The 15,535-nt window shown below is 43.8% G+C and overlaps 1 protein-coding gene across 1 annotated transcript in view; it reads right to left on the bottom strand.

Annotated features, from left to right (window-relative positions):
• LOC147124323 (aminopeptidase O-like) overlaps positions 1 to 15,535 on the bottom strand; it is a 138,987-nt gene that overhangs the window by 56,596 nt on the left and 66,856 nt on the right. The window contains exons 5-7 of the mRNA XM_086001040.1: positions 6,313 to 6,420; positions 5,810 to 5,853; positions 2,225 to 2,285 (exon numbers count right to left, since the gene is read on the bottom strand). Of these exons, the coding sequence (XP_085857166.1) occupies positions 2,225 to 2,285; positions 5,810 to 5,853; positions 6,313 to 6,420 (213 nt within the window). The remainder of the gene's footprint in view (positions 1 to 2,224; positions 2,286 to 5,809; positions 5,854 to 6,312; positions 6,421 to 15,535) is intronic.

The following is a 15,535-nucleotide window of genomic DNA, read 5'->3' as shown; positions in this document are numbered from 1 at the left end:
CGGCAGGGGCCACTAATGTACACAGTGAATGTTGGGGAGAACATTGTGAGACGCCATGTCGACCAGATCCTAGCGTCACAGGAACGAGTCAACCCCATGTCTCGCGTACCTGGTAATGAACCCGACATACAGGTAGCATCTACCCCAGAAACAGTAGTATCGGAAGCTGATGAACCAACCAACGACAGGGGGCCAGAATCGCCTCCGCGCCAAGAGCAAGACACTCAGGAAAGGCGCTATGCAGAAAGGATCAGGAAGCTGCCCCAAAGACTGAATTTATAAATGGATTATTTTCAGTTAATGTTGCATGTTAAAAGTGTTAATTGTTAAATGAATGTTATGGTACTGTTAATCTAAAAGGGGAGGAATTGTAGTGTATGTGCCTTTAAGGGGAGAACTACTTTTTACAGCTCCTGTATACTGTAGTACCGGCAGTGACCACACCTGTATATAACCCTGAGTAGGGATCTGTACTGTTTAGTTTTAGAGCAACCCTCATCCAGTAAACACCTGTTGATTGTTCCTCTGCAGTCTCTGTCGATTATTTGAAGGACACACTACCTAAAGATTCACGGATTCAACAGAGAGGAGAGCAAGGATAAAAAATGCAAAAAAAAACCTTTTCCTCTGCAAGATATCTCCTCACAGCAGAGCAATTCTGATGATGAATTAAGGGGAGCAAGCAATCAAAGTGCATCCCAGCAGCATATAACACTGCATGATAATACTGCATAGTAAGGGAAGGAAAGTCGAGGGAGCAGCATTTTCCCAATTTTACAGAATATATAGAAGTGACGCCATGATCTGGAGCATCCAGCAGGGACGCATCTCAGGAAATCGGGGGTGCACACCAACGGGCAAGAAAATCGACTCATTTACAATCCAACTGAAGCTGATGTTTACTTTTTTTAAATTGGGGATTATTTTGAGCAAAAAGTACTTCCCCCAGATTTTAATCCCCCTTTAACAAATGTAATGTTATTAAAATGATAATAATCTAAGAGCCTATATCAGTTATCAGCTCAGGTTGCTTGAATAGAGCACTTGTGACCGCTTTGATTGATTGCCATGCAAAGGAAAAATAAACACTGCTGAAGTGTTCCATTTTGAATTGTCACAATAATCAATATTCCATTGAAAATTGCAGGAAATGGAATAAATCAACCACGTTATTGAAATGATGTCACTGTTTAACCTCTTTCCAGCATCAAATTTTGCTCAAACTTAATCCCAAAATTGTATTTTAATTTCAGAGCTTTTAAAAAATGTTTAATTTTGCTTAATCTAAAATAACTAAATTAAATCGTGTCCATGAGTAAACGGCCATACTCTAAATTTGTATTTAGTTTTCCCTTTTCTGGTTGTTTTTGACGCTATTATTACTTAACGCTATTAAATAGAATTACATAGAATCTACAGCACAGAAACAGGCCATTTGACCAACTGGTCCATGCCGATATATATACTCCACAAGAGCCTCCTCCCACTCTAATTGCCTCTTCGTATCCTGCCCCATTCCCTTCTCCTTCATGTATGCATCAAGCCTCCCCTCAAATGTGCCAATAATATCTACTTCAACCAGTGGCAGTGAGTTCCACATTCTCACCACTCCCTGTGTAAAGAGATTCCTCCTATGTTCTTTATTTGATCTGTTCGTGGTTATTTTATATTTATGCTCCCCTATTCTGGACTCACCCACAAGTGAAAACAGTTTCTCCACATCCACCCTATCAAACTCCTTCATTATTTTAAAGATCTCTATCGGGTCTCCTCTAAGTCTTCTCATTCCAGAGAAAAGGGTTCCAGTCTCCTCACTCTTTCCTAATGGTTGCAACCTCTCAATTCTGGTAACAGCTTAAAAATCTTCTCTGCACTTTCTCCAGCGCTTCAGTATCCTTTTTGTGGTCTAACTAACTATATAAATTTAACATTACCTCTCTGCTTTTGTATTATTACTTATTCATTTGTCTGATGCATGGATTTATTTTGTAAAGCTGTTATTAAATCCTAAAATAGCTTGCATCCTGCATTTGAATTTGCATTCAATAGAATTTCTTTTTACATAAAACCTTTCAAAAATAAGTCTTCAATGAATTGATTTGCACTCAGTCTTTGGTAAACACCCACACATGCAAAACAGAGTAGGTATAAACACAGCATACATGAATCTAAATACAAGCAATTTAGATACTACTGATGTTAGTACGTACAAAAGAGAAATTACCTTTGGTAATCCTGCTACATCCAGCCAGTCTTGATAAATAGCTTCCAAAGACAGTCCCTGACTATGGTGAATAAAGCAAAAGGAGAAATCTTAGTAAAATGTCAAACTTTCTGAATTAAAAAAAGCATGAGAAATTCCTGAAATGTGTACAAGAGAACTTTCTTAATCAGCGTGTTTCCAGCCCAACAAGGAAGGAAGCAGTGCTGGATTTAGTTCTGGGGAATTAAGTTGGCAAAGTGTAGCATGTTTCAGTGGGGGAGCATTTGGGAAACAATGATCGCAATATCATTAGGTTCAGAATAGTTATGGAAAAGGACAAGAAAAAATCAAATGTGAAAATACTCAACTGCAGGAAGGCTAGTTTGAGTGAGTTGAAAATCGATCTGGGCCCAGGTGGATTGGAATCAAAGATTGGCAGGTAAAACAGTAAATGAGTAATGGGAGATCTTCAAAGAGGAGATGGTTTAGGTACGGACTAGACACATTCCCATGAGGGGGAAAGGAATGGCATCCAAAGCTAGAGCTCCCTGGATGACCATAGAGATTAAAATGAAACAGAAAAAGGAGGCTTATGATAAATGTCAGGCTCATAATTCAGTAGAGAACGAAGCTGAATACAAAAAGTACAGAGGAGAATGGAAAAAAGAAATAAGAGGGGCAAAGAGAGTGTATGAGAATAGTATAGTAGGTAACATAAAATGGAACCCAAAAGACTTTTATAAACATAAATAGTAAAAGGGTAGTCAAAGGAAGGGTGGGGCTGATTAGCGACCAAAAAGGAGATATTCTTGTGGAGGCAGAGGGCATGGTTGAGGTACTAAATGAACACTTTGTATCTATCTTCACCAAAGAAGAGGATGCTGCCAATGTCACAGTAAAGGAGGAGGTAGTACAAAAATTGGATAGGATAAAAATAGATAAAGAGGAGGTACTTAAAAGGTTGGCAGCACTCAAAGTAGAAAAGTCACCTGGACCGGATGGGATGCATCGTAGGTTGCCGATAGGAAGCAAGGGTGGAAATTACGGAGGCTCTGGCCATAATCTTCCAATCCTCCTTAGATATAGGAGTGCTGCCAGAGGACTGGAGGATTGCAACTGTTACACCCCTGTTCAAAAAAAGGGAGATGGATAAACTCGGCCAGTCGGCCTAATATGAGTGGTGGGGACATTTTTAAAGACAATAATCCGGGACAAAATTAATTGGCACTTGGAAAAATATGGGTTAATCAATGAAAGCCAGCTCGGATTTGTTAAAGACAAATCATATTGGATTAAATTGATTGAGTTCTTTGAAGAAGTAATGAAGATGTTTGATGAGGGTAGTGCAGTTGATGTTGTGTATATGGACTTTCAAAAGGCATTTGATATAAGTACCACATATTAGGCTTGTTAGCAAAATTGAAGTGGGATTAAAGGGGCAGTGGTTGCGTGGATATGAAATATGCTAAGGGTCAGAAATCAGAGAGAAATGTTTGTTTTTCAGACTGGAGGGAAATTTGCAGTGGCGTCCCACAGTGGTCGATATTGGGACCACTGCTCTTTTTTATATATATTAATGACCTGGACTTGGGTATACAGGGCAAAATTTCAAAGTATGCAGATAAGACGAAACTCAGAAATGTAACAAACATTGAGGAGGATAGTAGCAGACTTCAGGAGGACATAGACAGACTGGTGAAATGGGCAGACACATGGCAGATGAAATTTAATGCAGAGAAGTGTGAAGTGATTCATTTTGGTAGAAAAAATGAGGAGAGGCAATATAAATTAAATAGTACAATTTTAAAGAGAAAGAGAGAGACTTGGAGATGTACGTACACAAGTCTTTGAAGGTGGCAGGACAAATTGAGAAGGCTGTTCAAAAGACATAATGGATCATTGGCTTTATAAATAGAGGCATAGATTATAAAAAAAGCAAGGAAGTTATGTTAAATCTTTATAAAACAATGGTTAGGCCCCAGCTGAAGTACTGTGGCCAATCCTGAGCACCACACTTTAGGAAGGATGTCACGGCCTTAGAGAGGGTGCAGAGGAGATTTACTAGAATGGTATCAGGGATGATATCATGGCAGATGCAGTATAATGTGGATAAATGTGAGGTTATCCACTTTGGTGGCAAAAACAGGAAGGCAGATTATTATCTGAACAGCAATAGATTGGGAGAAGGGGAAGTGCAACGAGACCTGGGTGTCCTTGTGCACCAGTCGCTGAAGGTAAGCATGCAGGTGCAGCAGGCGGTTAAGAAGGCAGATGGTATGTTGGCCTTCGTAGCGAGAGGGTTTGAGTACAGGAACAAGGATGTCTTGCTGCAGTTGTACAGGGCCTTGGTGAGACCACACCTTGAGTATTGTGTGCAGTTTTGGTCACCTTATCTGAGGAAGGATGTTCTTGCCATGGAGGGAGTGCAGCGAAGATTCACCAGGCTGATACCTGGGATGGCAGGGATGACGTATGAGGAGAGATTGGGTCGATTGGGCTTATACTCGCTGGAGTTTAGAAGAATGAGAGGGGATCTCATTGAAACTTATAAAATTCTAACAGGACTAGACAGACTAGATGCAGGAAGGATGTTCCCGGTGGCCGGGGAGTCCAGAACCGGGGTCACGGTCTAAGAATAAGGGGTAAGCCATTTAGGACAGAGATGAGGAGGAATTTCTTCACCCAGAGCGTGGTGAACCTGTGGAATTCTCTACCACAGAAGGCAGTGGAGGCCAATTCATTAAATATATTCAAGAAGGAGTTAGATATATTTCATAAGGCTAAAGGGATCAAGGGGTATGGGGTGAAGGCAGGGACAGGGTACAGAATTTGGATGATCAGCCATGATCTCATTGAATGGCGGAACAGGCTCGAGGGGCCGAATGGCCTACTCCTGCTCCTATATTCTATGAAAGACTTCAGTTACATGGAGAGACTAGAGAAACTGGGGTTGTTCTCCTTAGAGCAGAGAAGGTTAAGGGGAGATTTGATAGAAGTGTTCAAAATCATGAAGGGTTTTGATAGAGTAAATAAGGAGAAACTATTTCCAGTGGCAGAAGGGTTAGTAACCAGAGGACACAGATTTAAGGTAATCAGCAAAAGAACCAGAGGTGACATGAGGGGGAAAAATTACGTAACGAATTGTTTTGATCTGGAATGCACTACCTGAAAGGGTGATGGAAGCAGATTCAGTAATAACTTTCAAAAGGGAATTGGATAAATATTTTAAGAGGAAAAATTTGCAGAGCTATGGGGAAAGAGCTCGGGAGTAGGACTAATTGTATAGCTCTTTCAAAGAGCCGGCACAGGCACGATGGGCCAAATGGTGTCCTTCTGTGTGAATCATTCTATCATTTTATGAAAAAACAAGTTTTAATGCACTGAATTCAATGCAGATAATTCAAAACAAGGTGTACCAAAATTATTTCATTGTGGAGAAGGTTAATATGTTGCTTCCTAAACAATAAATGGATATTAACAAAAGTGCATTACAATGATTTGTGCAGATTTCTTTCTCAATTTGTCATTCTTCAAATATAATTTGCTCCCTTCCCAATGCCTTGCCCTGAACATCATATTGTGAAACAAAATGTCTTTTCTACATACCTTCTTAGTTGTGAAAAATTCTCCATAAACATGTGCAGAAAATCCTAATTTTGAAATAATAACAACTGTGACAAACAGGAATTACAATCCAACAGCTCATACAAGGAAGAAACAGAGTTTTTTTTACAATTGCCAATACAGTTTATTTTAGCATGCTTAGATCTGTGTTCACTTGCCCTTTACACTTAACGTAAGCAGTGAAACATGTATGTACTAATAAAATACTGTTTGTCTGTGAAAGAAACACAAGGTAAGGTGCCCCATCTATAGTCTTTCCCCCAGCACCACGGTGTTCTCAATTTTGGTCATAGCATCATGAGAAATGGACTAAGTGAAGGTTAGACACTTTTCCATGGGTAAAACATGAAAGCTATTTTTGTTAATTTCTCTAATAGTTATTTACTAATATGTTGTGTGTTTTGATGGTTAGTCGTTGCACATTTACAGAATTGGACTGCCGCAAAAAACATTTATAAGCAAACAATTCTCACAAAATAACTCACCTGAGAAAGAATCAGTTGTCCATGAAATCTCTCCACAAATAGCCTGAAAAACTTCAGAAATGCTTTTTGTCCAACTCTGTTCTCAAGGTAATGAAGAACAAAATAACCCTACCAACAAAAAAAAGGTCATACCATGAAAGAAAAATCTTAATTATGACAGATGAATAACAGGGATGTAACTTCGACACATGCCAGTATATAATAGCACACTAAAAGCTGGTCATTTAAGATTCCTGGAATGGAAGATGGCAGCCTTCACGCAGCCCACTCTGTTAAGTGAGAAATCACGACTAATGCCACCAACCCGGCGACCAAACATCGATCGATGATCTCCCAGTCTTCAGAGCAACAACCATAACGCCCTCTTCAGGGCCAAGCAACACGTCAGATATATCCTGGAACAAGGATCCTCCAGCTCAACACTGAGGGACTTTCCCGGGTGAAGTGCGAGTATCTTGTGTACATGTTGAAGACGCATAATATCAACGCCCTCATGTTCCAGGAAACCCACATCTCCAATGACCAACTGGCCAGCTGCTACTGTATCCATGGGTACAACCTCATGACCAGCCACTACCACCCGAAATATGGCTTGACCATATACGTGACGAACACCATCACGGATCTCGACATCTTCCTCCCAACTGAAGAAGGAGCCACCTACACTACCGCCATCATGATAGGGGATCTGCACATCACCAACGTTGTACAAAATCCCTAATTCAAAATGACCGAAGCCACCGCTCCCAATTGCATCAATCGCAGCCCTATAAGTTGGTGACTAACAGCCAGCATACTATATGGGGCTACGAAGCCGACGGCGAAGACCTCACCGGCTGGATGTCCGCCGAAGATCTGCAACTCATCTTCGATCCCAAACAGTGTGCAACTTTCCACTCCGCTCACTGGCAATGCAACTACAACCTGGATCTTACCATTGTTTCCAAAGATCAAAGCAGAAGCACGCTCCGCGTATCCCGCAAAATACTCCCCGACTTCCCGAATAGCCAACACAGGCCCATCATCACCCACGTCGGCATCAAAACCCCGGAATTCAGTTGATACAAATCACACGGTGGAACCTGGCCAAAGCCGACAGGGACTGCTATAGGGAAGCCGTCGAAAAAGTGGTGATCTGAATAACTGCGACACCGGAATGTCATCTCCAGTTCGTTGGCTTCCTTACCACTGTCGCAAGAAGAGTATCCCCTGGGTCTTCCAAAAAGAATACACTCCCTAAAGGACAAAAGAGACCCAGGACCTGCTCCGATGGCACTAGTCGGGCAGCCCACAGACTGCGAAGGCCCTGCTCGAGTCTCTAGACGAAGCCAGACACCAGCGGTGGATTGAGTGTGTGGAAGGTCTGGACTTCATACACTCTAATCTCCATGCCTGGGCTCTACTATGACATCTTGGAGCCACTAATCCGATGGAATATCGTACCCCAAAAGTCCAGCCCAACTCCATAGCCTCCAAACTGGTGGAGAGCACAAAAGGACCGCTCGACAAAAACACCAAGCAAGATATCCATTGTCAACTACACCGGACAATGACCTCAATCCCTCCACCAGATCCTAATGCTATCAGCATAGATGAAGTAAAGGAAGGTTTAACTGCAATGAAGAAAAGGAAGGCGGCCGGCGGAGATAGTTTCCACCCAGAATTTCTTCATCAATTAGGCTCTGAGGGACTTCAATGGCTGGTGAAACTGTACACCAAACTGTAGTGTCCGTGTGTAGATAAAGACACTGAAGACAGGAGTTGGTTCATAGGTATTTACTAAGCAAGTCTGGGGGGGGTTTCTAAAGGATATACACAACACACAGGCTTATATAGCCCAAGTGGCAATTACCGGCATTACGCACACCTGGGGCTCTTAAAGGCACATACACCACAATTCCTCCCCTTCTAGCTAACTAGTACATCATATTTTAAGTAATTATTAATTACATGTTATATGCAAAATAATATACATTGCTGTATTAATTAATTATAAGTTAGTCTCTCAGGAGGCTTCCTGACTCGGTCCGGATAACGCCTCGGGGGTGTAGTAGTTTCTGGTGGTGTAGTAGGTTCTTCTGGCAAGGCTGATTCGGCTTGAAGGCCAGTGTCGGGTTCATCGGGCTCCAGTATCACCGGATCGGAGGTAGATATGGGTATCTCTACTTCATCGTTAGATGTATAGAGTGGTGGTGTAGGTTGTCCCTTTTCGGATGACTTGATGATTTGGTCAGCATGGCGCCTTATTATGCTGTCTCCGATGTCCACGGTATACATCAGTGGTCCTAATCGTGTGCAGATAGTTCCAGGCTGCCATTTCTCGGTACGGTAGTCCCGGGCCAAAACCGGTTGGCCTATCTGGAGGGCCCTAGTTGGCCTTTCATTCATGCCCTGAAACTGCCGGTTCTCCACGTCCCTTCGGATGTTGGGCTTGACCAAATCCAGCCGGCATCTTAGGTTTCTATTGTAGAACATCATGGCGGGAGTTTGGTTAGTAACCATATGCGTTGCATTCCTATATGCAAATAAGAAGTTATCCACCTTGTGCTGAAGTTTTATGTCTTCATTACCCATGGCCTTCTTAAAGGTCTGGACAAACCTTTCAGCCAATCCATTGGTGGCGGGATGGTATGGGGCGGACGTGTAGTGCTTTACCAAATTGTTCTTTAAGAACGTTCTGAATTCTTCGGACACAAATTGCGGTCCATTATCAGAACATATCTGCTCCGGCAGCCCATTCCTGGCAAATATGGTCCTTAATACTGTGATGGTTTTTTCCGTGGTGGTGGAGGACATCTTTATTACCTCCGGCCACTTGGAGTGTGCATCAACTGCGATTAAGAACATTGAGTCCATAAATGGACCAGCAAAGTTGATGTGCACCCTTTGCCAGGGAGATGAGGGCCACTCCCATGGATGTAGAGGGGCCTGTGGCAGAGCATTTTGGACCTTCTGGCATCCTAGGCAGCTCTTGGTCATGTCTTCGATGTCTCCATCGATACCTGGCCACCATACAAACGCCCTAGCTAGGTTCTTCATTTTCACTCCACCCAGATGCCCCTCGTGAAGCTCCTTTAGCACTTTATCCTGGAGTTTGGGTGGAATCACCACTCTGGATCCACACATCAAGGTTCCTCGGCACACTGACAGCTGTTCTCTTCTTTGCGAGAATGCTGGCAACAGTGGTTCGCCATGTGCTGGCCATCCCTTCACTGTTAAATCGTAGACCCGTGAGAGAGTAGGGTCATTTCTTGTCTCCCTTTCAATGGCAGAATTTGTCACCGGTAGACATTCCACTATGGTAGAGTGGAATATCTCTACTGGGTCTACTGTAGGTGCCTCTTCTATCATTGGCAACGGTAGGCGTGATAAACCGTCAGCATTCCCATGCTGTTTTGACCCTTTGTATTCAATGTTGTATTGGTGTGCCCCTAGAAAAAGGGACCACCTCTGTAGTCTTTGTGCCGTCATAATGGGGACACCTTTTTTAGGGTTGAATATGGAGATGAGGGGTTGATGGTCAGTCAGCAAGGTAAATTTTTGTCCGTGTAGGTAATGGTTGAATTTCTTCACTCCCCATACCAGGCTGAGTGCTTCCCTGTCTATCTGGGCATAGTTACGCTCAGCTGAGTTCAATGAGCGTGACGCAAAAGCTATCGGCCGTTCCGAGCCATCAGGGAATCTATGGGACAATACCGCTCCTATGCCGTAAGGGGATGCATCGCACGCCAGTCTGATTGGTAGTGATGGGTTGTAATGAGCCAAAATTTTCTCGGATGTGATTAAGTCTTTACATTTATGGAAGGCATGTTTACAGTCTTCGTTCCATTTCCAAATCACTCCTGTGTGTAGAAGATCATTAAGAGGGTGTAGAATAGTTGATAAGTTCGGTAAAAATTTATGATAGTAATTTATTAATCCCAGGAATGACCTTAATTGTGAAACATTTTCAGGTGCTGGGGCTTTTATAACTGCTTCAATTTTTTCAGGTGACTTATGCAACCCTTCCTTATTAATTATGTGGCCACAATATGATATCTGATTTTGGAAAAATTCGCACTTGGGGCGATTTGCTCGTAGGCCCCGTTCTTTCAGCCTAGTGAGCACCTGCTCCAAATTGGCAAGGTGCTCGTTGTCGTTTTCTCCTGTTATAAGGATGTCGTCTAGGTAGCATTGAGTCCCCGGAATCCCTTGCAGGACTTGCTCCATAGCTCTTTGCCAGATAGCTGGAGCTGATGCTATTCCAAAAACCAGTCGATTGTACTGGTACAGGCCTTTGTGTGTGTTTATTGTGAGATACTTTTTAGAGGTCTCCTCAACCTCCATCTGTAGATATGCCTGTGCCAAGTCAATTTTTGTGAAACGTTTCCCTCCGGATAGTGAGGCGAAAATATCTTCTATCCTCGGAAGAGGATACTGTACCATGTGAAGGACCGGGTTTACAGTCACCTTGAAGTCCCCACAGATGCGAATTTTTTTTCTGTTCCTCAGAGTTATTTTTCAATGTTTTTTTCATGACTGGAACGATGGGTGTTGCCCATTCGCTCCAATCTATTTTGGATAATACGCCTGCCTTTTCCAAATTCTTCAGCTCTGCCTCGACTGCCGGACGTATTGCGTATGGCACCGGTCTTGCCTTAAAAATTTTTGGAATTGCTGTATCTTCTACTTTTATTGAGGCGGTGATGCCTTTCAAGGTTCCTAGTTTCTCTTGAAACACTTCTTTGGCGTTGGCCAAGATGTCTTTTAATCGTTCAGGTATGATGTCATCGTTGTTTTTTTCCTTACTGGTCACCGTCAGTGCCTGAATGGAGTGCCAGTCTAAACGTATCTTCCTTATCCATTCACGTCCCAACAACGGTGGACCACCATCTTGTAGAATGTATAAATACAACTTTTGTATTTCTTTGCCGTTGTATACCACAGGCACCCTTATTTTTCCTTTGGGGTAGACTTTCTGCCCCGTATATGTTTTTAAGATAATGGATGTGTCTTTTAGAGGTATATGCGAAAATAGCCTCTCGTAATCTCGTCGATTTATTACGGTTAGAGCTGATCCTGTATCTAGCTCCATTTTAACTGGGGACCCTGCTATTGTGAGGGTAACCCAAATGGTTTGGTAATCCTCTTTGGCAAGTACAGTATGTAATTTGAGACAGCTTAGTCTCTTGTTTCCGGAGTCGCTATCGCTATTCTGGTCTTCGGAGCTATTGTCCGTCATCATTTGTACCTTCCTGTACTTTTCTTTATTGATTTTTTGTTTTCTGTCAGTGGATTTATTTTGTCCAGATTGGCATACCCGTGCAATGTGTCCAATCTTACCACATTGCCTGCATGCTTTACCCTTGAACCAGCAGTCCCTCTGGTTATGGGTGGATCTGCCGCAGCGATAACATCTTCCGAACTCCTGTGTCATTTTATGGGTGCCGAAGTCCTGTGTCTCTTGTTGTATCTCTGCAGCTCCTTTTGCTGCTGCTTCGTATGATACAGCCATACTGAAAGCTTTGTCCAATGTTAAATCTTTTTCAGAAAGCAGTCTTTTTTGTGTTCCTTCACTTAAGAGACCGCAAACAAATTTGTCTCGAAGATAATCCGATAGTCCTGCTCCGAATTGGCAGTACTTTGATAGCTTTCTTAATTCGGTTAGGTAATCAGCGTTACTTTCATTCTTGTGTTGATTTCTCTTGAAGAACTTGAATCGTTCCGCTATCAGCAGCGGTGTTGGGTTTAAATGCTCCTGCAGGGTATCAACAATTTCTTTAAAAGTCTTGTCCTTTGGTTTGGCTGGAGTGATTAAATTTCGTAACAGCCCGTATGTCTTCGCGCCCATTAAGTTCAGAAGTACTGAAGCTTTTTTTTCATCTGTTATTCCATTTGCAGTGCAATAAACCTCTACTCTTTCCACGTATGTGGTCCAATCTTCTATTTCGCCATCAAAAGCCTCAATATTACCAGATTTAGGCATTTCAGAAAAGATATGGCGCTTCCCGCGCTTTTTTTTTCTCTCTGTAGCAACGATATGGCGCTTCCCGCGCTTTCCCGCCGCTGCTACCGATAACAACGCTGTTTTACTGTGGTTTCCGTTTATTCACTGTTGGAGACTCGTTCCCGACGGAGGTCTAAACGCTGACCTGCTTGCCGCGCCGGCCGTCTCTCGAGTGCACCCTCCCAGTCCGTTATTGCTTGCCTCCGATTTCGCTGCCTGTCTCAGCTGTAGAGCCCGCCGCTGGAGCTCCAGCCTGACGCCCAGGAAGGATTAGCGCAGTACCTGTCACCAGCTTGGCCAGCTGGTGAAACCACAGTTTCTCTTACTTCCTTGAGTCTTCTGGACGCTGGAGGAATCGATGTCCTTGAGGTGCTGCCGAATTGCAGGTAAGTCCGTTTCCGCTTCGTCGCCACTGTCGTGTCCGTGTGTAGATAAAGACACTGAAGACAGGAGTTGGTTCATAGGTATTTACTAAGCAAGTCTGGGGGGGGTTTCTAAAGGATATACACAATACACAGGCTTATATAGCCCAAGTGGCAATTACCGGCATTACGCACACCTGGGGCTCTTAAAGGCACATACACCATAATTGCTCTTAAAGGCACATACACCACACAAACCATGGAATCCGGATGCATCCCAAAAGCATGGTGGGAGGCGATGGTCATTGCTATACTCAAACCGGGCAAACCGACCGACGACCCGGGAAGCTATAGGCCAATAAGGACCTGAAAGGAGTCGGCAGCCCTGGAGAAGGCAGAGGATAAGTCAGAGCAGCTGAAGGCAGTTAAGTAGGGAAACTAGGCCTATAAAAACAGGCTTTGCAGTACGATCTGCACAGAGTGCTGAGAGTTGGTTGAGTGAGAGACTTAGGTGGGTGAGGAGTGGAATGAGGAGCTCCCTTGCTTCGCCTTTGCTTTCCCTAACTTTTCACTCTGTAAGATTTGGTTCTTACTTTACACTCAGGAAAGAGTCCGAGAGCGGGAGCAGTCAAACAACAACAACTGCAAAACCGCTAAAGTGACGTCACAACCAGGGAAGGAGCTGATTGGTAAGTAGGACCTGGTGAGTATTTCTACAGTCCAGTCGTTAAAGTAAAAGTAAGGTCTCTAGTTTAGAGTGAGTAGTGCTTAAAGTGAAGTAAGGTCCCTAGTGTATTTAATATTCTTTAATTTAGAGGAAGTAAAGGGAGTAAATTAAGGGTAGGGCATGGCAGGGCAGCTCGGCAGCATGGAGTGCTCCTCCTGTGCTATGTGGGAAGTTAGAGACACTTTCGGTGTCCAGGGCGAACACGTGTGCAGGAAGTGTCTCCAGCTGCAGCTACTCGAAATCCGCGTTTCGGAGCTGGAGCTGCGGCTGGAGTCACTGTGGAGCTTCCGCGAGGCTGAGATCTTCGTGGATAGCACGTTTAACGAGGTGGTCACACCGCAAGTAAAGTGTGCACAGGCAGGAAGGGAATGGGTGACCGCCAGACAGAGTAAAAGAGCTAGGAAGGTAGTGCAGAAGTTCCCTGGGTCCATCTCCCTCTCGAACAGATTTTCTGTTTGGGATACTGCTGGGGGAGATGGTTTCGCAGGGGAATGCAGCAAGAGCCAAGTCAGTGGCACTATGAGTGGCTCAGCTGCACAGGAGGGGAGGAAAAAGAGTGGGAGAGCAATAGTGATAGGGGATTCTATCGTAAGAGGAACAGGTAAACGTTTCTGTGGCCACAGATGTGACTCCAGGATGGTATGTTGCCTCCCTGGTGCCAGAGTCAAGGAGGTCACTGAGCGGCTGCAGGACATTCTGAAGTGGGAGGGTGAACAGCCAGAGGTCGTGGTCCATATCAGTACCAATGACATAGGTAGAAAGAGGGACGAAGTCCTGCAAACAGAATATAGGGAGCTAGGAAATAAATTAAAAAGCAGGACCCCAAAGGTAATAATCTCAGGATTACTCCCAGTGCCACGTGCTAGCGAGAGCAGAAATAGGAGAATAGACCAGATGAATGCGTGGCTAGAGAGATGGTGTCGGAGGGAGGGATTCAAATTCCTGAGGCATTGGGATTGATTCTGGGGAAGGTGGGTCCTGTAGAAGCTGGACGGTGTTATGAATCTTATGATCCATGAAGAAAGACTCATGAAATAACACTGGATGGCCAGCTGGTGGCACCGTCCAAGGAGTATAAATACTCAGGCGTGGGCCCAGCTTTCCCAGGACATTTTGTAAACAGGAACTAGTGAAAGATAACTAGACCTCCATGTTTTGAAATAAGTTGATTATAGCCTTGCTTTATACTCGAACCAAGTGCGTAGTGAGTTTTATTACGTCAATTTCATCAACTTGATATCGACTCCATGCTCTGAGTAATTTCGGGAACAGCCAGCTACGACATCAACTGCAGAAGGGAACTCCGGCGTAGTGATCAATCCATCATGGACAAACTACTCAGACCCGCCCGTCTTGACCTGGACCCGAATTCACCTACAACTGCTAAGGTATGGAAACACTGGTATCGTACCTTCAGCAACTTCCTCAGGGTGTGTGATGAGAATGTTCCTGATAAATTCAAGATACTTGCCAATTATGTATCTCCTCATGTGTTTGACTATATCGAAGACTGTGTAGACTATGACTCCGCTATTCTAATATTACAGCGACTATACGTTAACGCCCCAAATGAAATTTCTGCTCGGCATCTATTGGCCACAACTCGACAACAACCCCGGAATCACTTGACGAATTCCTTCAGAAACTTCGCAGGCTCAGCAAGGATTGTAACCTTAAAGCTGTCACAGCTGAGCAGTATTAGAAGGAGCTAATTTGCGATTCCTTTATTAATGGAATTACATCTCCCTTCATACGCCAGCGTCTGTTGGAGAATAAAACCCTCGAGTTACAGGCTGCCTATGACCAGGCGTGTTCCTTGGACTTGGCAAAGAGGAATGCAGATACCTATCTTTTGCCTCGTGCACGGGCTGCTGCTATCACTTTTAATGACTCCTTCGATAGTTCTCGGGCGGAAGCCCTCACTGATGATGACACTAACCTAGCGGATGACAACCCTACCCTAGAAGCCTTCATTGATGACGACCCTGCCCTAGCGGCATCTTGGCAATCTGGAAGGAAGCGTTTCTTCTGTGGACGTGCGTTCCATTATAGGAAATTTTGTCCTGCTCGTAACACAACCTGCAATCATTGCAGCAAGAAAGGTCACTTTTCTAAGGTATACCGATCGAGAGCTCCTGTTAGTTTTGC

The sequence above is a fragment of the Somniosus microcephalus genome, chromosome 1 (genome assembly GCF_052327205.1).
Source record: "Somniosus microcephalus isolate GS21.2 chromosome 1, FLI_Smic_1.0, whole genome shotgun sequence".
Classification (NCBI taxonomy): Eukaryota; Metazoa; Chordata; class Chondrichthyes; order Squaliformes; family Somniosidae; genus Somniosus; species Somniosus microcephalus.
This window is presented reverse-complemented; position numbering and strand designations above follow the sequence as displayed.